At 56.5% G+C, this 25,207-nt stretch overlaps 8 protein-coding genes across 8 annotated transcripts; 2 read left to right on the forward strand and 6 right to left on the reverse strand.

Annotated features, from left to right (window-relative positions):
- Nucleotides 1–699: 699 nt before the first annotated feature.
- L226DRAFT_365070 (uncharacterized protein) lies at nt 700–2,250 on the reverse strand. Its single transcript, XM_067674252.1, has 3 exons — nt 1,544–2,250; nt 1,032–1,484; nt 700–977 (listed from the first exon to the last, which is right to left on the reverse strand). Exons 1-3 carry the CDS (start codon nt 1,875–1,877, stop codon nt 946–948), a joined length of 819 nt encoding a protein of 272 aa, XP_067537882.1. The 5' UTR covers nt 1,878–2,250; the 3' UTR covers nt 700–945.
- On the reverse strand, nt 2,251–4,393 carry L226DRAFT_365069 (uncharacterized protein). Its single transcript, XM_067674251.1, has 6 exons — nt 4,361–4,393; nt 4,162–4,292; nt 4,077–4,093; nt 3,179–4,026; nt 2,708–3,106; nt 2,251–2,649 (listed from the first exon to the last, which is right to left on the reverse strand). Exons 2-6 carry the CDS (start codon nt 4,195–4,197, stop codon nt 2,624–2,626), a joined length of 1,326 nt encoding a protein of 441 aa, XP_067537883.1. The 5' UTR covers nt 4,198–4,292; nt 4,361–4,393; the 3' UTR covers nt 2,251–2,623.
- A 496-nt stretch (nt 4,394–4,889) lies between these two features.
- L226DRAFT_533311 (uncharacterized protein) lies at nt 4,890–5,797 on the forward strand. The gene is made up of 3 exons (XM_067680430.1): nt 4,890–5,010; nt 5,113–5,183; nt 5,246–5,797. The coding sequence occupies exons 1-3, from the start codon at nt 4,952–4,954 to the stop codon at nt 5,599–5,601; spliced, it is 486 nt and encodes a 161-aa protein (XP_067537884.1). The 5' UTR covers nt 4,890–4,951; the 3' UTR covers nt 5,602–5,797.
- A 90-nt stretch (nt 5,798–5,887) lies between these two features.
- On the reverse strand, nt 5,888–8,792 carry L226DRAFT_533312 (acyl-CoA oxidase). Its single transcript, XM_067680431.1, has 14 exons — nt 8,686–8,792; nt 8,557–8,632; nt 8,336–8,490; nt 8,197–8,281; nt 7,851–8,131; nt 7,626–7,783; nt 7,544–7,563; nt 7,450–7,484; nt 7,235–7,392; nt 6,959–7,170; nt 6,506–6,899; nt 6,256–6,443; nt 6,096–6,192; nt 5,888–6,042 (listed from the first exon to the last, which is right to left on the reverse strand). The coding sequence occupies exons 1-14, from the start codon at nt 8,744–8,746 to the stop codon at nt 5,983–5,985; spliced, it is 1,980 nt and encodes a 659-aa protein (XP_067537885.1). The 5' UTR covers nt 8,747–8,792; the 3' UTR covers nt 5,888–5,982.
- An 866-nt stretch (nt 8,793–9,658) lies between these two features.
- Nucleotides 9,659–11,821, reverse strand: L226DRAFT_569496 (cytochrome P450; the record flags this gene model as incomplete). Its single annotated transcript, XM_067684314.1, has 12 exons — nt 9,659–9,731; nt 9,801–10,058; nt 10,106–10,187; nt 10,249–10,438; nt 10,487–10,500; nt 10,572–10,680; nt 10,745–10,860; nt 10,917–11,065; nt 11,121–11,312; nt 11,375–11,401; nt 11,462–11,570; nt 11,632–11,821. 12 exons carry the CDS (start codon nt 11,819–11,821, stop codon nt 9,659–9,661), a joined length of 1,509 nt encoding a protein of 502 aa, XP_067537886.1.
- A 1,239-nt stretch (nt 11,822–13,060) lies between these two features.
- On the forward strand, nt 13,061–16,409 carry L226DRAFT_602847 (uncharacterized protein; the record flags this gene model as incomplete). Its single annotated transcript, XM_067685692.1, has 9 exons — nt 13,061–13,645; nt 14,281–14,423; nt 14,482–14,767; nt 14,821–15,030; nt 15,085–15,229; nt 15,289–15,598; nt 15,655–15,718; nt 15,797–15,851; nt 15,913–16,409. 9 exons carry the CDS (start codon nt 13,061–13,063, stop codon nt 15,960–15,962), a joined length of 1,848 nt encoding a protein of 615 aa, XP_067537887.1. The 3' UTR covers nt 15,963–16,409.
- L226DRAFT_533317 (long-chain-fatty-acid-CoA-ligase) lies at nt 16,113–19,137 on the reverse strand. Its single transcript, XM_067680432.1, has 7 exons — nt 18,990–19,137; nt 18,493–18,904; nt 17,531–18,438; nt 17,169–17,475; nt 17,072–17,105; nt 16,593–16,979; nt 16,113–16,508 (listed from the first exon to the last, which is right to left on the reverse strand). Exons 1-7 carry the CDS (start codon nt 19,030–19,032, stop codon nt 16,488–16,490), a joined length of 2,112 nt encoding a protein of 703 aa, XP_067537888.1. The 5' UTR covers nt 19,033–19,137; the 3' UTR covers nt 16,113–16,487.
- Nucleotides 19,138–20,457: 1,320 nt separating this feature from the next.
- On the reverse strand, nt 20,458–24,720 carry L226DRAFT_569499 (acetyl-CoA synthetase-like protein; the record flags this gene model as incomplete). The annotated part of the gene is made up of 16 exons (XM_067684315.1): nt 20,458–21,215; nt 21,275–21,418; nt 21,479–21,512; nt 21,570–22,113; nt 22,175–22,495; nt 22,553–22,697; nt 22,752–22,929; nt 23,020–23,167; nt 23,226–23,308; nt 23,371–23,424; nt 23,479–23,610; nt 23,667–23,698; nt 23,755–23,814; nt 23,866–23,934; nt 23,988–24,308; nt 24,381–24,720. 16 exons carry the CDS (start codon nt 24,718–24,720, stop codon nt 20,458–20,460), a joined length of 3,363 nt encoding a protein of 1,120 aa, XP_067537889.1.
- Nucleotides 24,721–25,207: the final 487 nt, after the last annotated feature.

Genomic DNA, 25,207 nt, shown 5'->3' on the forward strand with positions numbered 1-25,207 from the left:
AGATATCATGCATACGCTCAGGCGGCCGGGGACAGGGCGGGGTGAGAAAAACGATGAGGCGATCGTTTGCGGCGCGAGGATATCCCACAGTGCATGCAGCGGAGAATGAAACCAGGGGGGAGGAGCATCCGCGCTCCGATGACTTCTACGTCCCTACAAAGTCAGCGAAGGCGATAGTACCTCACGCGCGAGACTTTCGCCCTCCGTATGGACAAGGGTGCCTGCTCCGGCTACCCCACCAGGGACCCGACATTTCGCGCAGGCGCACATAGATACTTGGCCTGGAACTTGATTCGTGGTTTAGTGACCGTGTCGTGCGAATTGGACTGCGCCTGGCAACCACCTGACGGGACACACAACCATACCAGACGCTCGAGAATGCATCCACGAACTCACCGAGAATAGGTTGAATGGGCCCGCGAGGTCTCGACCCCTGCCAGGCCGCCCGTACCCAACGATCTGCGACTACTTCATCCGCGGACGAGCATTCTTGAGCAGCTGTCAGTACGTACTTTGGCTGGTCATGGGCGACAATTTCTGACGCTATGTCGGGGACAGACGGGGATTGAGAGCTGGTAATGAGCAACACTAGTCCGATAGGCGGAGATTGAGAACATGCAATCGGCCAGTCAGGTTGCTAGCTGCCACGCTTTGTCGCCGACAGACGGAGCTCCAGCCATTCACGAGCAAGACTCCTACGCCAACTCGCCGAAAGTGTCGGAGAGAGAACTTTGAGTAGTTCTCTCGAGTTGACGCAGAGTTATGTATGATGTGAGACGTCGTGGCCCGGAGCTCTCGGTGTGGCAGATAGAACACGACAAAGAAAAGAAAATCCATCAGCCACCATTCTGTAGTTGACAGGCACACATCTAGCACCGTAAGACGAGAAATCTACGTCTACTTGGTCAACATTGTCGAGCGGTAGGTATGACCAACCCCGGGACTCTACTCCGGGTAGAAGGGCTGTCCCAACGCGCCTTGAATGATGAAGGCATTAGCGGAGAACCTAACTGCTAGACGAGGAAACTTACTCATCCACGACTCGCGAATAACACGTGCCCGCAGCATGCCGGCAGCCTGCAGCTTCGGCAAAAGAGGCCCGTCATACTCCTCGATAGTCTTCACGCAACGATCTTTGCTGTCCGGATAGACGTCCAACGCGACGCCCTGCAGATTGGAGAAGCGCCCAGTTTCCGGGGCAAAGATGTCGTCCAGCTTCTCCACGTCCCAGTAAGGGACACAGTCTGTCCACCAGTCACCATCCTCCTGGCAGCGCACTCGGAGACGGAGTGAGAAGGCTCGCAAGGTTGGTGGGAGCGACGAAAGCAGAGGCACGAGCATGGGCGGTTGCGGGATGGGAGCGCGATGATATTCATCCTCACGCCGGCTAGAGGAGGAGGTAGCCCAGCCGACGAGTCCTAGCCGGAGGTACATGAGCTGTGTACAACTGGCCAAGGCCGCGCCCAAGTTATCTCGTTCAGAAACTGGAAGAGTTGCTGTCCATCAGTTTCGCCGTCAAAATTGGGTGTACGCGGTGACAGACCTCGCATGACGGTCTTTACTAGACCGAAGAAGTCCAGGTCGACGCTGACCAAGCAGCGGGCCACCTCGGAAGAGAGGAAGCGGGTGATGCTCGGGCTGTAGGAGGTACGATCTCCGACAGGATAGCACTGCAGAGCCACCGCACGGAGTGCATCGGGCTCCACAGCATGCTCGAAGTACTTAAAGTATTGATGCACGGGATCAACCTCGACGATTGCCAACTGGCGAATCTTGAAACGGCCAAGGGCCTCGACACCCAGTTCGAAATCACGCAATGCCACGCGACCGGAGAATCTGAGCGTGTCCACCGACATCAGCGAGAGCATGCTGGCCATGATTGACAGGAACTCGAGTCCGGGAGGCTCTTGGTTGTACTGCTTGAACTCCAGAACGTCGAGCGAAGCGAGGGGCGCCTGGACTGCACCCGAAGCATGATGGAGGCGCAGGTCTCCGCGCACCTGAACGTCGCGGAAGCGGAGCGTGCGCAGCGAAATGAGTGTCGGGAGGATTGAGAGGAAGTCCTCGTATTGGAAGAGATATGGGTTCTTGCGTCCCTCGGCCAAAAGCTCGCTGCCTCCGACGAAGGTGAGTTCGGTGATGTATCGTGCAAGGTCTGGTTGTGTACGACAGAAGGAGAAGAACGCCGCAAAACGATCACTCCAACCGGTCACCTGCAAGCGGCGTCAATATGCGCGCCACATGGCGATGTCTGAACTGCGTTGACCTTGATGACGGCGAATCGGTACCGTCTCGCGAGCTTGTGCCAACGGCTGGATACGAGGGTGCATGCGCGTAAAGAAGCCTTATCGTAGATAAGATATTTGAATATTTCAGCGAATAATTCCGAAGGAAAGTCTTCAAGGAGCACGGGGGTGGCGTCAGCGACCATGGTGGTCGAGAGGAGAGCGATGGATGATGGCGCCAGACCTGCGACCAGGGAGTCATAGTACATATCAAGCGCTACCATCAGTTACGTACGCCCATTGCACGAGGTCCGCCCCTTGGGGTAGCGAGCTGGCCTTTGGCGTCGGGGGCTGCACATGGGATACCGAATAAAGGGGCCGGAGGCTGACGTGGGGCATCAAAGTGCAGGCAGAAACACGCCTTCTGTCGGAAATGTCAACGAAGTGTACTTGAACGACTACCCGCTGGCAGGTCGGCTCACGTTCTAGAGGAGCAGTGGCAGAGATCACTTGGAGCAGACCAGAGGCGCGAAGCCTAGGTAGGATGGAGAGTATGGCCTCTTCCAGCGCCTTGTGTCGCGGGCACTCGAGCTCAAGAACAACATTGCGAAGCAGGGGGAACAATGGGTGTGAACCGCTACCCGGTGTCAGCAGACTGTCGATCTCGGGCAAGTCCCACAGCTCGAGGAATCTGACCTCCCATAGCCGGGTCATTCGAAATGCCAATACTTGGATGGTACAAGGCGCCAAACGCAGGATCGTCGATAGGAGGGAACGTCGAGCCGGGTCTTCCGTCCTCCTGCTGACGAAGCCAGGAATGTCAATCCGGAGATAAAGGAGGTTCTGGCAGCCAGAGAGAGCAAGTCCCGCCGCCTCGAAGTCTGGGACAAGAACACATCGCGGTCAGAGCATATCACGGTGAGAAGTGTGAGATAGGGGAGCGACAGGCTTACCCTCTACCTGTGGGAACCATTTGACAATCCACACGAGGTGTAAGTCAATACTGACGATGTTTTGTGCAGCGGCTGAGCGGAGAAAGTCGTGGAAATGTGATAACATGGGAGGAGAGACGAGATGGAATGAGGACGATATAGCCGAGAGGGCTCCGGGAGGGAGGAGACGTGCGAAGAATTCATGTATGTTGAAGGCTGCATGTCTCAGCATGAAGAACGCTCCTGGTAGAATCACCAAGTTATGGGTCGAAATGCATCTCTTGGGGCGCCATGCAACCATCTCATAATCGCGCCTATGGTTGTCGGGAGGGTCAGGAAAGAGGAGTCCTCCAACTTGCAGGGTGTCCGCGCAGAACAAGGAGAGGAAGTCAGAAAAGGTGTCCAGATACCCTGTGGGCTCGGCACTTGCGCAATCAGAGATCACCAACTTGCGAAGGAGGAAGGGGAATCGAGCGTCAGTGGCGGGAACCAGAGATATACAGCTGGGTACGCGGAACACACAATACTTGATCGATAGGGTGTGTAGAGCGGTCAGCATGGGCAAGATGTCGACGAGCGTTTCGACGTCGAAGCCCGACTCGTACCCTTCCTCGGATGGGGCCCCAGCCAGGTGCAATTCCTTGACATACCCAGCGATGTTCGTGTTCTGAAGGAGAAACTCGAAGAAGGCGACGAATGACTTTGGCTGTCGCCAGACGTCCACGGTCATGACCGCGTATAAGTAGGGCAGTGTCAAGTCTCTCCAGTGTTTGCAAACGAACGCCGCAGTCGTGAGTGCTCGTTTCCTGTTCTGCAGCAGTTTGAAGATTTCATTCCAGAGCTCTTGAGGAAGGTAGTTGTCTCGAACTCTGAGACGTATCAGCTACGGGGAGGGGTATCCGAAGCGCTTCATACTCACGGAGTACCGAGGACATCCTACGGTTACCGCGATTGATGAAAGTCATTCAAGGGCTGGTGGTACGTGATGTTCAGCAAAAACCCACCTCGTTGTAGAAGGGGAGTTGAGACAATGGATTCATAACTTCTGGGTTGAGTACGTTGAGTATCGGCACGGTTGGATCAGAGCTCAAGTCAAGTATATACGGGATCGTGAGGGCGATGGCGGGTTCTGAGTCTACACATGATGGTCAAGAATGGTATATATCAGCTCGTCGACATCGTTGAGACCACTGACGCACGTACTGTGTGGTTTACCACAAGTATCGGATAGGTATGGGGAGAGTGATTGCAAAGTCTTGAAGAGTTGTGTTTGAGGGGTTGGTATATTAGAGACTGATTGCAATGGGGGTAAAAAGGGTTGGAACCGCCTCGGGGTTTGTAGATTTTGTGTTGGTGTAGGTTAACATGACGCGGGTGACGAGCACTGACGAGGCTTGCCCCCGCTTAGGCCTACCTAGCCCATGGCGAGTGGTGACTCGGATGGGCTCGGTGAAGAGTCAGGCCTACAGGCCTCATGTCCCTCCGCCGGCCGCTAACCAGGCCGACACTCTGAACCTTCGGACTCGTGGCCAGGTCTGCCCACAGGGGTTGTGCCTTATATTATAGACACCCTAACAAGTGAATGCCATTAGTAACGCATGACAAGAGTTATGGGCATATCTCTCGCTGACCGTTGGCGGTGGGCGGCGATAATGATGATGGTATGCGGAGAAGCACTTGAGAAGAAGCACGTTCCTCAACTTGAAGCACTCCAAATTCCCGCGCCCGTTCACCAAGTCCTCTCTCCCTCCACCACCACCACTGCCCCATCAGACCCGCGCGACCTCGAGCACTATGTCTTCCCGAAGCAAGCGTCGCGCAGAGCCCGAGGTGGACAAGAAGAAGAGTAAAAAGTAACGTCGCTCTACCTTCTGTGCGCGATGTAGGTCACGAACGAGTTCCGACGTGGCGTGGCGCGACCTTGCAAACACCGCACATCGATCATCTTCTCGAAGGGCGAAGCGGGACGAGGATGAGGACGATTTCGACGCCAGTGATGTGGACTCTGACGAGGGCATTGACAACGGTGCGTAGTCCGCTATCCTTCCTTTTTCCTGACGCGATGCTGAGGCGGCGCAACGAGGACAGATGAGCTCTCCGCGTTGAGCACTAAGAACATCATCACGACCGGTCGCCGGACGCGCGGCATTCGTATTGACTATACAAAGGTCGAGGGGTTCAACGCGCGCGACGATGACGAGGACGAAGAGGAGGAGGAGGAACCCAAGAAGAAGAAGAGCTCGAGCTCGACCAAGAGCAAGGCTAAGCCAGCAAGTTCGAGTTCGTCGAAGAAGAAGGCCCCTGCCTCTCCGCCCAAGCCGGTGAAGAAGGCCAAGAAGCGCGCCGTTGATACGGACGAGGAGGAAGAAGCAGAGGAGAGCGACAAGCATGGCGATGATGATGATGAGCAGGAAGCCGAAGCAGATGAGGATGACGACGACTGAGGATCGCAGGAGCGTGGGCCGTGGCGACGGCGTGCTTGACCGGTGTGTGCGCACCGCGAGATCTCTTGGGCTTGCACGTCTGACATCTTCGCCAGACAATGTATGTACGATACGTGACTGCAGATTGTAGGACTGAGACATGCTTGACGGTGTGTATACCGCTTGTTCTGAACATTGATGTTCTGCCCCGCTACCATCACTCAACCCCAGCCTTGATATATGCGCGGTCATGTGGTCGTTGGACAAGATACAAGACCAGTGACCGACAACCTGCCTTGCCTTGACATCCAGTTAAGAGTGATAGATTCGTCTCGGTGGTACAAGGTACATGATGGCAAGGGTATGATGAACTGCATGTAACATGCGCACGATAGATACCTCTTACAACTTCGCCCTCGCAATGCGACGCTGACCTCGCTCAAGCATAGGCTTGATGTACCTCTGCAGTTCACAGGTCATGACATGTACTCGCCAACGTGAAGCTCGCAACGCACCTCGTAGCCTTCGGTGACCTCGCTGGTGTTCAACGGCTCCGACTGCGCCCTCTTCCACAAGTTCTCGTACACGTTCCCGTCGTAGACCCCAAGAGCGCTGGGGAATGGAACAGCCTGTTACTACGTGGCATATTTGTACATGTGGCAATTGTACGCTCACCTGTCGAGCTCCCAATCTGTGAACCCAAAGCCGTCCGACAGCCCAATCGCCTCGGGCAATAGCTCCTCGCAATGTCTCTTAATCGCAAGACGCAGTTCCCGCGTTGGGTCGCCTCCAGACGCAGATGGACCCAGCAAGCCGAATGATAGGATATCGACCAATCCGCCCTCGGCCGCGACCAGTAGATGCTGTGCGTTCCCGTCAGTAAGCTTGAAGTCAACCCCAGCGAAGGGATAGACGCAGAACACACGAGGTTATAGAGCTTCCTGAGCACCGTCGCTTCCTTGCTCCCAACGGTCTCCTCTAGAGACTTGATGATCTCCCCAACTTGAGCAGCGACGAACGCTTCTGTCACAGCGCGCGAGACGCGTTGGTCTGCGCTCGCATCGGGATCTCTCAGGTCCTGGGCACGCTCCTGCACTATCGCAGCTGCACGTCTCTCCAGCAGCGCGATGACGTTCTCAGGCTCGTTCCAGTTCAGTGAAGACGATGGTGGTGAGGACGAGGTGGCGAGGTGGCGCAAATATAACGTTGAAGGCGTGAGCTCGTTCACGCTCCGCGTCTTCTTCACGACGAGGGCGTCGAACGCCTTCAGCGCCGCCCGGACAACCTGTTGGTCCAGCACGAAGTTGTCGCCCTCGTACCTGGAAAGCGTCAGTCTTCTGAACAGATATCCTTGCCTATGCCAATAAGGGGCACGCACGTCGCCGCGGGAACATAGTCCGCATACAGCCTCCCGACGCCGGCAAAGTCGCTGAAGCCGTGCCCGCCCATGGAGCGCCGCGCGGTCTCGAGGTCCTGGATGGCCGTCGTGCTGATAAGGACCTTGAGCCCGCTCGTCGTCGCGTGCATCTCTGCGAGGAGGGACGTGTCTCCTGATGTGAGACGAGTTGTCATCTCCCCAAATGCCTTCGTCTGATACGGGGAATTGTTATGGCCGGGGTCAGAGTATGGCACTAGCGATGACTGGATAACTTACGAGGTTGCGCCCGAGGAGGATAAAGACGTATGCATGCGAGAGAATGGGGAGGAGGCGGTAGTAGACTGAGGGGTAGGTGATGACTTGCCGCTCAAGGCCGTCCGGGCCTTTGTTGCCCTGCCTCCGGACAGTGGCATAACGGATGGCGATCGTCGCGCCTGTCTCGCCGAGTCAGTTCGCAAGGTCTGCAGGTTGTTTGAACCTGAGGGACCTACCTCGGGCAATTGTCCAGCCGCCCGAGCTCACCATGCTAGCGCGAAGTCAGTGCATGCCTTCAGTTGAACGTGAGGGACGAACTCGGGGCCTCACCTTGATCGAATGTACAACATCTTCACAGAGTGGGTCAGAATGTTTGTTCAGACAAGAGGAACATGCAACCAAAGAGACTCACCCCTCCGTAGCTCAGCTTCGCATGAGGCGGCTGCACGTACTGCCCATCCGGTGTCACGGACGCGAACCCGGAGAGCATCTGTTCGCGCGGTATCCTGACGTGGTCAAAACTGGCGTAGCCATTATCCACAGCGCTGTATCCGCCCATCGCCTTCGGTCCTGTACGAGGAAAGGGGTCAACATGAAGCGAACGTCCATGCTGACCTTGTACTCGAGTAGTACGTACCGATATCCCCAATGGTGATGCCTGGAAGGACCTTATGGTCGTCCAGCGAGCGTAGCTGGACAAGGAACAGGTGGGGCCCGACGTCCTTCCCAGACGGCAGGATCAGGCGGGTCTGCACCACGCCGTGAGTGGCGGTCTTGCCGAGCGCCCCGATCCACCATTTGCTGCTGGTCAGCGTTGGAGAGTGTATCTCGAACTCGTGCGTCTCGGGTATGTACGTCGCTGTCGTCTCAAGTGAAGCGACGTTTGTGCCGTGGCCGAGTTCTGTCTGTAAGTAGCACCTAGAGAACGGAGGGCGGTTGCAGTCGACGAATAGTGTGAGGGGGACATGGGTGGGGGTACCTACCCGAGGATGCCACGCTGAGCGATGAGTTCGCTGTACTTCTGTTTCAGCTCGGGCGAGCCTTGCGTCCGTATCACCGGCTCGAAGGCTGGAGAGTTCGTCAGCGTGTGTGTCGCACCGGAATTCAAGAAGACGGACTCACCAGCCATATGTAAGTTGATTGGAAGGGGTTCGTCAACGAGTTTGAACGCAATGTTGACTTCCTCGGGGGACCAGTGATGGATCTCCTGCAGCTCATGGAGACGGTTAGTCATGGCCAAGGCGCGGTAATACATTTGCGACCGGGTCAAGAAGGACCTATGGGGTTATAGCGTGAGTGTTAGTTAGAGTAAAGGCCCAATCCGGGGATAATACAGTGCTCACCTTGCCGACTTCTCGAAGAGAGGGTCTTTGGCAAGGACAGATTCGATTCTCTGCCTGGCTGCCCATTCCCGTTCACCTAAACAAGCTCAGAACCATTGAATGTCAATACAGCCTAGCAGCGAAACTAACCCCAGAGGAAGACCTGGAGCTTCGCTGCATCGACGCTAGAGGATGCGCGCGCTTGCGCCATGTCTGCTACGTTCCGGTTCCCAGCCATGTCTAGCTGAATGTCGGTGAAATGAGAAGAGCGAGTTCAATGTCATACCCACTCGTCGTTGAGACGTTTTATTAGAGTCGTCGGAGGAAGCACCCGGCATCCCATGTCGCCGTGTCCGGGGCCCCATGACCCTGGCAAACGGCTAAGTTGTCAAAGGCGATGAATTATAGGTCCGTCCCAGTCGCAGTACAGCCCCAGAAATAATGTTGCTCATCAATATACATGTGTTACTTAGAGTGTTTTTGAAAGCAAAATATTACATGATACAAATCAGCATATGAAGTTGGTGTCAGGATTATAAGTTACATCTGGGTGAGTAAACGGGCCGGACTAATGCAGCTGTAATGAATTCAAAAGCTATTATACCATTTCAATTTTTGCAATACCCTTGAATATCACAAAGCGCCCGACAACTACCCGCAAGATGAACGAAAAGCAAAAGCGCCGCATCAACACATCTGCCGCCGAACTTGACATTGTCCCCTTCGGGGTGACATACGAAAAAATTGGAACGATACAGAGAAGATTAGCATGGCCCCTGCACAAGGATGACACGCTTTCCCGGAGTGGTAGACCTACGGGTCTCAATATTTATTTTGGTCGTCCTCACGCCAACGACTTCATGCAGCCCCGGTATGGTTCTTTTGCTCAATTTATAGGGCGCATTTTCGATCATCTGCTGTGGAGACGACGTGACAGATGAGGATTGCAGAGGAGGAGGAGCAAGGAACTGACTAAATGACTCGGATGACACCGGGCGAACCACAGTAAGCCTCGAGAACTTCTCTCGCAGCCTGTATGACTGATTATTCTCCAAGTAACTAACTAGCGAGCGAGAGCTTTGCACCAATACCCTCGACGCGATAAGTCAAGCGATAACGCTGCTCATAGCCCGCGCAGCAGAGCACCATACGCCTCCGAGCGGTACCGTATCTCGCACAGGAACGGCTTCGGCTCGCTACCATGAGTGCGCCATCCAGTCAGCCATCTCTCCCATCCTTTATGAACTGCCAGGATTTCAACTCACCTAACGAAACTGCTCACGAAGTCCTCCCCAACCCTACCCTCCTCCGCCTGCCCGAGCTCCAGGCACACAAGCACGCACACGATTGCGATCCACATCGTGTCGTATGCCATGTGCCGCCCGGGGCACACGCGGCGGCCGAACCCGAACGCGGCTTCTGCGGGGTCGAGGACGTCTGGGTCGAGCACGCCGTCTTTGAGGAACCGGGCGGGGTTGAAGGTGTGTGGGTCTGGGTAGTGTTTCTCGTAGTGCAGGATTGCCCTGAAGGAGGATGAGCGGGGTGGGATTGCGCAGGGTGTGCGGCGTACCAGTGGTTCACCATGACTAGCGAGCCCTTCTCGAGGTGGTACCCGTTGTACACGTCGTCTTCCCGGAGCTTGTGGGGAAGGTCTGTATTATATACGGATGCGGTCAAGTAACGTCTACCCCAGGGCATGGATCGTTCTCGTACCTAAGGGAACGATTGGGTGCCATCGGAGAGTCTCCCTGATGAGCGCATCAACGTACGGGATCGAACCAAAGTCGTCAAAGGTAGGAAGACGGTGCGTGCCGAGGACCTTCTCGACTTCGCTGCGCGCACGCTCTTGCACGGCGGGGTACAAGAGCATCGCGAGGATGAAGCTATGCATGCTGGCTGCGATCTGCGGGTGCATGAGCACATGTGATGAGCAGCAGATGGAGAGACCGACCGTCTCCGAACCGCCTGACAACAACGGAGGGATGTCATGTCGGTGGTAATATGTAAGCGCACGCACGCGTGGACGGTGGGCGTACCCATGTACATCGTTGCTGTCGTCATCCTCGCCAGACGTTCAGTTTCCTTGTCGTCGCCAAAGGTATCAAGAAGAGCCTTGGCCATGCAGTCGTCCACTTGCCCGGTTTTCTGAACAAACCAGCTGCCTCAGAACAAGAACATACTAGAGACACATCACTGTCGTGATCTTTACCAGCCGCTGAAGAAAGTCCTCGTAGGGTACCTGTAACTGCCGCGTAGCTTTCTCATGCCATGCCTTCGCTTCACGCTGAAACTTCGCCCCGGGGAACCAAACAGGGAGGTGCCTCACTGCGAACAGTGTGCAGTCAGTACATAGCAAATTGCGCCAGGAGCCCTATGCGTACAGATCGGAAGAAGCTCCACGAGATACACGCCAGCCGTTGCGCAGCGCCCGACGCATTCTTGCCCTGCCTCTGCGAGCTCGATGAACGGGTCGTGCTCCGGCAGGACGTTGATCCCATACGTGACTTCCATGATGTTCGCCCCGACCATGCTAGCATACAGCATCAGTCCCTCGTCTCAAAGATAGCCAGAGGACTCGGACTCACTGCTTGAGGTGAGCTGGGACGCGGGCGCCGCAGTCACTGGCCAGTCGACGAACCAGGTCATATGCGTGCTTGGCCAGGACAGGACGGTACTTCTTGAAGGGGGTCGCGTGGAACTCTTGATGCGTCATCTTGCGGCAGACGCGCCAGTCCTCGCCATAGTCCATGGACCCGAAGTTCCACCCGAAACCGGCCCTGTGAAAGAAATGAGGTCATCGTGAGTGGGGAGCAGCGGCGCAAGAACCGTCACTACGAACAGCTCGTTGAGCATGATCATGCGCGGCCTGAGTGTGCATTAGTAGGTGTCGGAAGCTGGAGCAACTTGAATGACTCGGAGGTCGCACCTATCGGAGTAAATCGAAGATCGTTTGTCCAGGAGCTCCCTCGCGGCGTCTATGGTGTCCAAAACGATGATGTTCATGCCGAGCGCGTTGAGGCATAGGATCTCCGTGTCTATGCATACATCAGACCAGGACTTGCCTATAGGTGCGGATATCAGACGGAGAGGACTCACTGTACTCTCGACACCACGCATGGTACTTCAACCATGGGAACTGGTGTGGTGCGGGGATATCGCGGACATTGCCCAAGAGAGGCAACCCCGGAGGTCCAGGAGGTCGGACATGTGCACGACGCACGAAGCGACGATACACGACGAAGAGAGGAACGACCAGAAGAAGGGCAATCACAGCAGCATGGGCCATATCTTCTTCAGCGATGACCGTTCACGTCCAAACTCTCTTCCCAATGCCCATCGGGTTCTGCCTCCTTATGTAGACAAATCCGGCGTCAGGGCGGCGACCAATACTCGAATTGGCAATCGATATCGCCGGCTTGGTCTTCATTTCGTGGAGAGGCGAGAGGCGGACAGCTTGCAACCTGATGACCAGTATCACTCGACATGAATTAGGTACGCTGAGCAGGCAACATGAATTGGAGACGAAAAGCACCCGTTGTCTACCAGTCAGGAGTATCGCTGTGATGCTTGGCGACCCCGGGTCTCGGGACGGTGTCAGTCGACAAATGAACGGGGAATCGCTGAACGTACCGGGGCCACCGAAGGGTTACTAGATCCTTAGAGGACACTGCTTACTTCATGACAATGCCCTAGCGTTTGCCGGGAGCTGCCAGTGCTGCAACTTGAAGGCTGAGCAAGCCGGATGAATGACTCGGAGTGCCTATTGGCCCCGTCCTTCCCTTGAACATGGGCAGGTTCATGTTGAGGATCGTGATATTGATGTCCGACAGCCAGCAGCTATTCTCTGCAGCTCTGCATGAAAGACACAAGGATGTTGATCCACGGCGGCCCTTTGTATGTAGCTTGGATGAAAGCTAAATATAAGCCAAAGGACTCATATTTACCAAGCTATGGAGGCTGCGCGACTGGTAAAGTATCTGCGTAGCCAAGTAGTGGAGTAGGCTGGGTCAATGGGATACGGTATTAGGCATCAATAAATGCACACCTTGAACGTTCCCAAAGCTCTTGGGATGCCCCTCTGGTCCCGGAGAATTCAAGGGCAAGGGTGTTTCTCGGTGCGATATGTATCTGTCCTCCATTCTCAGGTCAGCAACCACCTTTTCCAAGCATTCTGGACATGCGACGACGGAGAGTAACCACCAGGTGCTTCCTGGTACCGAGGAAGAAGACATCCGGCCTTGCGCGCTTCGAGGGACGGAAAAAGCAGTGTGGGCGGCTGAGTGGAATCGTAGATGGCAAAGGCCGGACCAATGGGAAGAGGGGAAGGGCAGGCAAAAGGCCGCGCCGAATCTCTGCAGCGCAAGCCACAAGCCCAGTCGTCAACCGGGCCTCCCGAATCAAGCATTCTCATCCTCCGAACTTCAGACATGTCCAATCTTCCATCTCTTCCTCCCCATCCCCCCGAACACTGCCTAATTAGGTAACTTCCCCCTCCCCTCCCCTTCCTTTTCCTCCCCTCCGTCCGATGGATAAGGCCCCCAGCGACGTCGACATGGCCGTCGACGACGCCCACGACGAGCATCAGTCGGGCGCTGAGTCGTCCGCGTCGTCCACGACGTCCACCCCGCCACCCTCCCCGTCGCCAGCACACCTCTCCCCTGTCCCCGTTGACGACGATTCCCGGCCCTCCTCCGCCGACGTCGTACCTCCCCCCACTGCCGCCGATGCCGCCGCGTCGCCCAGTGAGCCCGCCGTCCCCGCCGAGGGCGCGCGGGGTCGCAAGTCGAAGCCATCATCGTCCAGCGTAGCCGCAGCGCCCTCGGGCGTCAAACCAAAGTCCACCAAATCCGCCGTCCCTCGTGCCTCCACCCCCTCTCCGCCCCCGCCTCCCGCCCGCGAACCGTTGCAGACGATCCGCTTGGACATCAAGCTCGGCGGCCCCGAGGACTATGAAGTCAACATCGCCGACCTCGCCAAGGCCACCGGCCAGCGCTCGGCCACCCCCGTTCCGGAAGCCTTGAAGCGGGCGGACACGAGCGACGAGAGCGACGGAGACGAGGACGGCGGCCACAAGTCGGACGCAAAGCAGCAGGGAAAGCGGCGCAGGAAGGTGAGCATCCTCTTCAAACCATCCGTCCTCGCTAGCAACGCGCATATACCCACCGTCGTCGCGCGGGCGTCGGCCATCGTGTCCCATCCCCTGCACCCGGCAAACGCGCATATACCCACCATCCTTGCGCGGGCTTCGGCCATCGTATTGAACGGAACTCTTGGAGACGAACCAGCGTTCTACTCCCTGAATCCTTCTGCTTGGGGAGAAAGGCATGAAAGCTAAGCTTTCAGCGTGTTTCCCTCAACCAGATGGGTTAACATCTGGACTGGCCATTTTCAAGGCATTCCCCTGAAGCCGCAAATGGACAGTGCCATGGTCAGCATCCCGCTTCAGCCTGGCTCAGTTTTTGTGCATAGCCAAAGGGACGACTGCAGTCACAAACTGGTGTGCGGGCCGCGGTTCTAGCAACATAAGCCGTGAGCTACGCGATAGAATCTTTCTCCTAGCTCGTGTGGGTTGGCGCATATACCCGTCGTCGCCCCGGAGTCGTCGGTCTTCAGGCTCGCATTGTGCTACATGAGCGACTTCCACCCACATGCACGTGCGAGCACTCACTCAATACGTTACGACGCTCTTCCCTCTGTCGGAATCACATTGAACCCGAATGCTGATTTACCGCGCTTCTACAGAAGAGACACCACGCTTCGGAGTACTACGACACCAATGACCCTTTCATCGACGACTCCGAACTTGCGCAAGACGAGCGGACGTTCTTCGCGCAGACGAAGCAGAAGGGCTTCTACGTCTCAAGCGGCCAAGTAGCCTTGCTCAACAAGTACGCGAACACGGCATGCGTACACTCCGTTTGGTTCTCATGTTTTCTGCGAACGTAGGCCATCCGCGAAGAAGCCCAAGTCGAAGAAGATCAACATCCTCGCGCCCTCCGCCTCCGTCTCCGCGGCGCTCTCTACAGCAACGCTTCCACTGCCCGCGCTCTCCATCTCGGCTCCGCCCCTCGGCGTGTCGCCATCAAATGCGAAGGTCAAGACTGAAGAGGGCTCGCGGGACGCGCCAATCGCGCTCCTGTCCGACGTCGAAGACAACGGCAAGCTGAAGCGGAAGACGAGCGAGGCGCAGTCGGAGGGCGGGGCAAAGAAGCGGCGGAAGACGGTCGAAATTGTGAGTACACCCGTCCGAATCGTGCGACACCCGTTTTGACCTGCATCGCGCAGCAACCATTCCACCCTGAGCTCGAACAGGCGATTGAGGTGCTTAAGGAGGCGATCGCGAAGGAGAGCTGGGACGTCAAGGGCAAGTTCCCGCCGGGGCTGAAGCCGCTCCTTGGCCAGGTCGCGCTCAAGGCGGTCATCCTCGGCGAGTACGACGACAACTTCTTCAACCTCATGCCCCGGCTGTTCCCGTATAACAAGTTCACGATGACGGTGCGTGTCCTTGTCGTAGCGCGGTCGGTCGTATGTAGCTGACGGCGATCTCAGAAACTGATCAAGCGGACAATATGGCGAGACCACACGAACCTGCTCCTCGACCGACAGAACGCGCTCATCGAGGAGCTCCGTGTCCTCGCGGAGGAGGGCTTCCCGAAGGCGAAGGAGGAGTGGGAGAAGAGCGTCCTCCAGTGGGGTGCGTCCTCTCTGCCCTGCTATCGCCCTCCACTTCACGACTTCTGACATCCGATACAGAGAAGCGACAAGAGCGCGCGAAGCTCGAGGCCAGCGGCGAAGGTACCAACGGCGTCGCGCACTCGCACGAAGGCTCCCCCGCAGCGAGCGATGCGCAGGCGACGCCCACGATCGGGCCCACCGCGCTCGAGCAGCGGCCTTCGCTCAACGACGACGCGGAGAACGAGGACGGCGCGGCCGGCGGGGGGAAGGGTGGGAAAGACGCACACCCGCCGGCGAAGCGGTATCGTTTGACAGACCAGATCAAAGCCATCATCTGGCAGCTGGTGTGTCTGAGCAACGAGTGCTGCCGGATCGAGAACGAGAAGAAGTGAGTGTTCTGTTGCGGTCGGTGTTTCTTGTGCTGATGAGGGCGGTGCGTGCCAGTGCGCTCGAAGGCTCGAACCAGATCGTGAGCGACCAGGGCGTGCGGAAGAACCTGTACCAAAAGGTGCGTACGACCACCACGTTCTGGGGCACTCCCCTGTTCCGCGCGGGTGTTGGGTGTTGATAGTAGCGTGCACACCAGATCGTGGCTGCGTTCCCGGAGGGCTGGCTTTCCTCCGGCCAGATCTCGCGAGAAGGTACGCACTCATCTTTTTTCTTGATGCATCCATCGTCCCACTGAGCGATTGCATCCAATAGTGAGCGTGATGAAGAAGAAGTACGAGAAGGAGTCGATGGAAATCGACTGAGCGCGAGCGGACAGCTGCCGTGTTCCCTATCCCCGCCGGACCCGGAACACTTCCTCTTCTGTTGTTGTACTTTTGCTCGTTCGCATTCACTCTACTTCTTCAGTCGGCAGGCATCTTGTCTGCCCTCTTCGTCGATTCTTCGTACTTATTGTGCTCAGTGTTATTCTCCTCCTCCCCCCTTACCTGTACGCTTGGTTACTAGTGATACTGTATATGCCGTGTATGATAATTCCTGCCATGTGTCCGGACCCGGGGACAATTCCGGTGCTCGTCTATCGAACAATATGATCATGGTTGATTCTGAGTGCAGGAAGATGCGGATGCGAGAACGGAACCCGTGTGCCCGAATGGTATTATCGTACAAGTGATAGAACGTACAGTACAAGATGGAACATGGAAAGAAGATGTAGAGGGAAGATGACGATGTACGGAACAGAGAACGAACGAGAACGAGAACGAGTGGAGACGAGACGACAGGCGAACAGTCCTGTCGGTCAGACGCAGCAGCAACGGGCACCCACCCGCTCACCCGAGCCTGTACACAACCTGCGAAGACGAAGACAAGGATAGGGGAGGAGCAAGCCGTCAGCCCGATCAACACCGGCGGAAGAAACCATACTGGGAACGCACCTTGATCTCGTTCTTGAACGCCTCCGCGATCTTCTTCCGCTGCACCTTCTGCGCGGCCGTGACGAGCCCGCTCTCGGGCGTCCACTCGTCGGGGGTGAGGACAACGGCCTGGAGGAGCTCCATCTGCCTGAACCCGTTCTTCTTGCCGACCGCGTTGCACTCCTTGAGCACGAGCTCCGCGATCGCCTTGTTGTGGCAGAGCTCGCTGAGGGGCGCCCTGGGGCTGATGCCGAGCTCCTTGCCCTCCTCGAGCACGTGCCGCAGGTGCTCCGCGTGCGGGAGGATGACCGCCATCGGCTGCGTCGCGTTCGAGTCCGCGTGCACGCAGATGTTCGCGACGAGGTTGCACGACTTGTAGATCGACTCGAGGCGCTCGAGCGCGATGTACTGCGGACAGGAAAAGGCGTGGCGTTAGTTGGTCACGATGCTAGCACTTTAGAGTTTGCGGTTGGTTGGGGATTGGGGCAGTGGGGGCTTACCTCGCCCTGGCGGAGCTTGACAAGGTTCTTGATGCTACGAGGGGGACGCGTCAGCACCTCGGCATGAGTCAGGCGTGATAAGAGAATGTGGGCTCACCGGTCGATGATCCTGAGCGTGCCGTCGGGGTTCCACTGGGCAACGTCACCTGTGCGGAACCAGCCGTCCTTGGTGAAGATGGACTCGTCGCTGTTGAGGTCGTCGCGCTTGAAGTAGCCCTTGATGACTGAAGGGCCACGGATGCAGACTTCGCCCTGCGGGGGGTTGTTCGTCGACAGGTAGTTGGCCTCGGGAACGTCGAGCAGCTTGATTTCCACTGAGGGCAGGGGAAGACCGACGGTATTGTACTGCATGAACTCCGGTGGCAGGATCGCGCACATGCCGCAGGTCTCTGTCAGACCGTAGCCTGTCTGTGGTATTAGCACCCACACGACCATATATGTGTACTCCGGATAACGTACCCTGGATGACCGTCACAAGAGCGACGGACAGGAACTCCTGCGTCTCGGCACTGAGAGCAGCGCCACCTGAGAACGCCAGACGGAGGCGGCCACCGGTTGCCTGCTTGACCTGGTTGAAGACGGCCGCATCGACAAGCTGGGAAAGACCGGGCAAGCCAGCCTTCTTGATAGAGAGGGCACCGTTGAAGACGCTCTTCTTCAAGGTTCCACCGGAGTTGACCTTGGCCGCAATGCCTTTCCTAATCATCTCCCAGACAGCGGGGACACCGATCATGACTGTGGGCTTCAAGGCGCGGATGTCACCGACACAGTTGCGCACGGACGCGTCGGTGAGGGTCTTGACTCGTGCGTAGCCGAAGGTCATGCCGACGAAGAACAGCGCCAGCTCGACGATGAACTCGAGGATGTGCGCGAGGGGAAGGTAGGCGATGAAGACGTCATCAGCGTGCAGGTGGTGCCCGAGCAACTGGAAGATTGCGCCGAGCGACGCGCTGAGGTTGCCGTGGGTGATGACGACGCCCTTCGGTGCCCCAGTGGTGCCGCTGGTGTACATGATACACGAGACGTCGTCGTACGTGGGACGTCGGTCCTTGAGCTCCTCCGCGGTCGTGCCCTTCCCAAGCTCGCGCAGCTCGTCAATGGAGAGCACCTGTATGTGCTCGTGTTCGGCCTTGATCTTGTCAAGAAGCTCCTGCTTGGGCTGACCGTCGTATATGACGAGCCGGAGCGAGGGGACGTGGGCAGCTACGTTGGCGACGACATTCATGAGTTCCGCGTTCGTGAAGATGCCCACGCACTCGGGCTCGTTCAGCGAGTGCTGCAGACCGGACTCGCCAAGAGTCTCGTACGCAGTGGCAATAGCGGTGCCAATGAGATTGCATCCATGGGAGATGAGCTGCCAGTTCGGGCTGGGGCTTCGTGTTGGAATGGACACGGCATAGGAGTCAACTGGGAAGACGTACCTGGTCGCTGCGTAGATGTTCAGAATGTCCGACTTCTTAATGCCCAGCTTCAACAACCCGCCGGCAACCTCAACGGCGGCCTCCTTGACCTGGATGAAGGACATGTACTTGTAGTCGCTGAGCTGGAAGTACTTCCAAGACTTGGTCTCCGTGACCTCCTTGCCGTCGACGACCTTCTTGATCTCCTTCGTCTCCTCATGGACATCGACGATGTCGCGCCAGCCGAACGCGTCCTTGGTCCCGTGTGTACGCGCAGCATAGTCGAGGACGTCGCAGACGGTGTCAATGCCATGGGGCGGCTTCGTCATGAGCGCGTCTTTCGTGATGGCCAGGCGGCGGACACGAGTCTCGCCAGGTGTGGGCTCGCCAATCTCGGCGGAGCCAGGGATGCCATAGATGTTGGACTTGCTTGCTGTTGCCATGAGAGAGGAATGAGGAGATGGAGGGAAGAGGAGAGGAGAGGAGAGAGAATGGAGGGAGAAGGTGAGGCCACTTACGAGACTGCGACTTCATACTCCGCTGGTTGGGCTCTCCACGCATCAAAGTGTTGCTGGATCAATTTGCTCGCCAAATAAGCTTTACAACTGCCGCTGTTCTGCTGCGTCTGTCCGGGCTGTGTCCTGTGTCCTCAGAGGAGGCCGTCGGGGGAAGGGTGGGTTGAAGAGGAAGCTTGAGACTCGGATCCTGACCTTTATGCGGGTCGTCAGCCTGCGCTGCGCTGCCTGCCGCCCATTTTCGGGTTCCCCGCACAAGCGCGCTGACGAAATCGGGTGACGCGTGCCAGTCCTCCGATCGCTGGCTATGGCAGTGCCGCCGGCATTTTCCTTGACCCCGCCCCCGCCGCCACCATCTCTTTCGACATCGCTTTCAGCGACGTCCACAAGAACAGGGATCATATGAGTATGCAGTTTCTCAATCTTGGAAGCAGACGAGGGTCGAGGGATGCTTGAATATTTGTTGTTGATTGATATATCAGTCGAAGTTGAAGTAGGCTTCCTTGCGGAACTACCTCTCGGCTTCTGACGGGCGACGAGCGCAAGCTTCGATGGCTCCAGCCATCCTGGCGCACTGGACGTGGTGACCAGGCAGACAGCGGTTTTGGAGGCTTGTGTTCTTGCGGGCAGAGGGAGTGGAGACCGTCAAAGGGAGGCTTGTGACGTTGAGGGTCTGGATGGGAACTTGAGTCTTGAACACGGGTAGGCCTTGAGGCAAGAGACGTACGTGGTCGTTGTCAAGGTCATCAAATCAGGAAGGATACCGAATCGAGGCTGCCGTTACCTACTATTATCAGTATGTTCGGCCCTCTGAAGGTAAGGCCGAAGGGCAATTGCTTCATCAATCATTGTTACACGACAGTGAACGTTACATCCACCCACCATCATGCGTAGGGATGCTCTGACTACCCTCCTACAACACCGCCAGTGCCACGGCAGCACATCTGGAGCGGCGATGGAAACGCATACTAGGCGGCACCAGGAATGGCTCCGTGAAATACAGGAACAAGAATGAGATGCACATGTCGTACTCACGACATTTCCGAAGGTTGCTTCTGGGATGTGACGCCGCTTCTCGACCCGTGCGCGTATAACAGCCTCGGAGTCAGAGATTTTAGTTACTTGCTGAGACGTGGGTCGGCATATTGGAGCGCATATAGTCACCTTCCAGCCTATTGCCACGCGGTAGTCACGTATTCAGGTCAGTGCAAATTGAGGGCGGTAGAAGATGAGACGTACATACAGGGAAGACGAGAAAATAGAAGTTTTCACAACGACGATGTGGTTGAAGGCAGTGGTGGTTGATTGCGAATCCAAGGAGTTCGACATATTAATGGAGGCGACGCGTTGCGGCTTGTCACCGCGTCGCGCATGTCAGGTGATCGTTACATAGCTTGGGCCCGTCTCCGATGTTCTCGGACACAAGCTTCAGCTGCAGTATGACTATAGAGTAAATATATTTACTAGATCTCTACACGGATGGCGGCTTCACGTATCCCACATTCTCCCAGAACTCAACATATCGCAGCGCATCCTCACGCCCGATCGGTTGCGCGTCGGCCAGAGCCTTCGAACATCGCAAAGCCTTCTCCAGACTTAGCGGGATCGACGCGCCGCCCATCCCTTCATGCTTGAAGAACGATATGAGATTGTGCGCCGAGTCATGCTGCGCGACACCAGGACACTCGCTCGCCACCACCGCGGAGTTCTCAAGCCGGGCCAGCCACTCGGCATATGGCACCGCAGGCACCCCGAGTCTCTCCGCGATCGGGATGAACACCGAGTTCCACGGTACGGGTTCCGGCGAGACGAGGTGCAGCGCTCGTTCGTCGGTCTCGACCATTGCCATATCCTGCAACGTTGATGCAACAACATCGACCGGGACCCACGTTAAATCCTGCATGGCGACATGAGCGTACAACTCGGACCGGCGGAGGGAGTGGGAGTCCAAACTGAATTTGTGTGAGCTCACTTCTTCTTTGACTGGGATACAGCCGAGTCGTTGGCTGGTGCGGACAAGCACCGCAACCCACTCCGTCGTGCTCCACCCGCCCGTGCGCTGGTCGCCACTGACCTGGCCAACTCGGACCGACGTCGCCCTGAGGCCCTTATCCGCCGCACGCGCAAACAGTTGCTCGGTGACCCACTTGCTCTCGCTGTAACCGCTGCCATACGCAAGTGCTGGGTCGACGTCGATGGTTTCATCAGCAGGGGAGGATCCGATGTGATCTGGAAGAGGAATTAGTCGAGAGGGACGTGATGAAATTGGTTGGCTTTATGATGCGCACTGCGTAGGGAAGAGATCGAGCTGACGAAGAGGACTCGCGGTCCACCTGGAAGTGGAGAGCTCAACGCGAGGTCCAGGAGATTGCGCGCCCCAGCGATGAGCGGCTCAAACGACGGCAGGGCGACGTTGAAGTCCACCCGCCATGCTGTATGATGACCTGATTAGGGCAGCGTTCGATTTAAAGAGTAGATTAAATGCGTCTTACCGTTATGAAAGATCTGCGTTACGCTGTCCCGGATCTACACGGGGAGTTAGCAATAAATACGATGCGCATACACGGTACCGGACGAACTCACCTCATTGTAAAGCTCCTCGCTAAGACCGAAGTGAGGTTGGGAGAGGTCGACAGCATGGAAGGAGACCTTCCCATTGAGGAGCAAAGACTCGTCTAAACCCCACTGTCTGAACGCATCTCTAGAGCGCTTCTCCAAAGCAGCTACGGAGCCTGACGATTCCCGGTTCAGGGCATAGACACGGCTCACATCTTGTCGCTTCATAAGTTGCTCGAGGAGATGCGAGCCGAGACGACCTGTCGTTCCTGTGACCAGGACGGTTTCCGCGGCGACGCCGTGGCCGCCTGCAACTTTCTCTGGGAAGTGTCTCTTCAGCCCTGCGCTGTATTTGTCGAGAAGGGCGCACATGCGCTCGATCGAGGCAGCGCGCTCTGCGTCATAGTCAACAGACCTGCCAGTGCCCGAGTAGGTTGCTGAGAGGTAAGCCGCCAGCTTGGAGATGGTGTGGTTGGCGTAGACGAAGTCGGACGGGATATCGTGTGTGTTGACATTGGAGGCGGAGCGGAGCGCATGAAGTATAGTGTTACGGATCCAGGTTGCCTGCAGACTTGAGGAAGGATGAGCTAGGTCCCTGTCGGTATAGACGCTGGCTATGCAAGGACACGTACCTGTCGCACCCATACTGGAATATATCGTTGCTGTCTTGGATTGTGGGGTTGTTCAAGACCTTCCGGACCACGTCCCCGACGTACTCATGGACAGTCTCGGGTGCCCAGTCTCTTGGGGGTGGCAGGTCCGTCTGCGAAGACTCCTCGACCTTCTTGTACAGAGCATCGATCTCATCGACGTAGGCCGCAATGCAAACTTGACGGCGCGGAGTGCCTTTCGCAGTGTACTCGAGCGGCTTGGATGGTTTCGTGGCCATGATCATTTCCTTGAAGATGCGCGAGTGCGCTGGGGCGTACGCGTTCATCTTCTCTATAGATGACCTGCATCTGTATTCAGTACCGCAATAGCTTGCCGCCTGGCACCAGCGTTCTGCGCACCATATTGAGTTCCTGTACTCCTCGAGTTTCACCTCGTCACTGGGGTCGAACGGCTCCTTGGGTTGGATAAGAACACCGTTTTGGAAGCGGCCCCGTCCGAACATGAGACAAGCAGAGACATGCGGGTCCTGCAGTAGGATCGCCTCTGCATGACCAACGTCAGATGGAGCAAGACGCGACGAAGTCGGTTCGTACTAACCCAGAGGGGCAGGGTTCGTCTTCTCACCAGTGGACAATATCAACTGGTCGTCGGACCGCCCGAACACCCGGAAGAGGTTCTTCTTCGTAGGGTGCTGTTGGAGGAGATCGCTGGTTGCATACGCTGGACGACCCTCGATCGACATGTTGAACACATTCGGGGTGAAGGTCGGGGAGTCCTGCCAAACAAAAAAAAATAGAAGTACTCAGCAACGAGTATGACTCCGGACGCAGTGACCACTGCCCAGATGCCCAAAGATGGCACGAACAAATGCGATAGCTTCAAAGATACCCGGTTGGCCTTCCTGCGGGATCAGCCGCACGTCGATGTGCGGAGAAAGCTCGAAGTAGTCCCATTCGGACTTGTCCATCGTTTGTGGATCTGGTATCAAGCGTACTGCCGCGCCGATTTCCGTCCTGCGTTGGGTGCGAACGTCAAGAGGTAGTCATATAATAGAGGCCAGGAACGACATACGAGCCGTAGAACGGGATGAGAGCTATGCCTTCAGAGGCAAGCCGGTCCCCGATTTGCTTATTCATCGGTGCGCCAGCGTATATCTGAGGATCGTCGACTCAGTTCCCAGTTTGCTAGCGCATACATAAGCACTATGATAACATACCATCGCGCGTAATGTCTTGATCCGGGGCATGTTTGCTGGGTCCCGAGCCCATGCCTAGGGAAGGATATGTGTTAGTGTAAGTTGGAGATCGATACAAGGCATATCCACCTCGATCAATGCGGGAACGCAGTAAACCATCTCGCTGTGCGTTGCAACGAGCGAGTCGAGCAGAAGCTCGGGCGTCGGAAGTATCGGAGGCGTGCTTGGCTTGAACATCATCCATACAACTCCGGTGTACACCTAGATCACCATGTCAAACGTTGACAACAGTGAGGCGGGTCTGAGGTGCTGCTCACCGTCCATGTTATCATGAGCGAACCCATTCCGTCTGTCAGCAATTCAGATCAACGTTCTACGTTGCGCAACGCTCTAAAACAGGCATACGGAACATGGGGTTTGTCTGACCGCCCATACGGACTCCGCACAGGTCGACTTGGCCGAAGTCTACAAGCATTCGGTGAGGCACAGAGCTCGTTGTGAAGCAAGAGGACTCACAGAAGAACGTTCCCCACTTCCTAAAGTTCTTGTCCAGAAACTTGATCGGCTTCGGAAGAGCAGTTGAGCCTGTACATTATGTCGGTGGTCGATACTTGAGCATACTTCAAGTCACTACTTACCAGACGAATGTAGTATGATACACGGCTTATTCGGGCTAACGTCGCCCATGGGAACAAATGCATCGTCGCCGCCCGGGCCGTAGAGATCTTCGAAAGTTGGCATCGGCAAGAGTTCGAACTCCTTTCCCTCCTCAGCAAGCAGGGCATTCGTTTCGCGTGCCAGACGCTGCATAGCAGGGTCCCCGCTGACGAACATCTGCAAGATACCTAGCGTCCTGACGAAATGCGCGATCGCGATGGCCGAGTTCCGCGTTGAGATCGGGAACGGCGTCAGGCCCAAGTACATGAGCCCGAGCTTGAACGTGTAGAAGGATATGGAATCTGCGAAGATTGAGAATACGGTAGCATGAAAAGTACTCCATGTGTGGATAGGTGCAGCCGGGACATACATACCTGCATTCGCCAGGATGCCAATGATTGGAGTATCGCCATCGCTCTTTCCCTGCTGCATCTTTGAATAGCGATCAGCGAGACGGCTGTAATGAGGCGTCGTCAAAGTGGCAGCCTTCCGGATGCCGCGATAAACCTCGGGGAAGCGGATGACATGCTCCTTCTGTTCGTCATCAGCATACACGAAGACAGGGTGCTCGGGACTGTGCTTTGCATGAAACTCGAAGAGCTCAGGCAGCGTGAGATTCGTATCCAGACCGGGAGGCGTGAATGTCTTGCTGTTTGCTCCCTGCCAGGCCTGTACCGTCGGGTTGTAGTAACAAGGGGCGTCCTTGAGAGACATGCTGCAGAGGGGAGTCGGGGAGATAGCCGTGGCAAAGTGAGCGATTATCTTGGTCTTGTCACCATACTTGTTATACACACGAGTGCGGCGCCCTGGCTCCGCCGGGCGACCATGTCTCCGGCGACCCTCCCACTCCAACTCGGTTTGAGGTCTCAGTTCCACTCTCAACAATGATGAGATGGGAGTAGATGGACGAATTGATAACGTAGAAGGGCCACGCGACTGCATTGTTGCTTGAGAAGTTGGGCAATGGTGCCGGTAGAACTGGAGAATGACGACCAGAGAGGGCGATCCCGAGTTCCCAGTGAGCGTACAACCTTCGGGTCCGCAGCAACGTGCGTTTACGATGGTGCTTCTAGCGCAATTTCCTCCTACAAAGCGCTGTGGAAGTCAATCGATCCTATTCACGTGTCGACTTGTGCCGTACATGTTATCCACAGTTCTCCGATGCGGACGGTCTTTCGTGGTCACTGAGCGCTGTTGATAG

The sequence above is a fragment of the Lentinus tigrinus genome (genome assembly GCF_003813185.1).
Source record: "Lentinus tigrinus ALCF2SS1-7 unplaced genomic scaffold L226scaffold_7, whole genome shotgun sequence".
NCBI classification, from domain to species: Eukaryota; Fungi; Basidiomycota; class Agaricomycetes; order Polyporales; family Polyporaceae; genus Lentinus; species Lentinus tigrinus.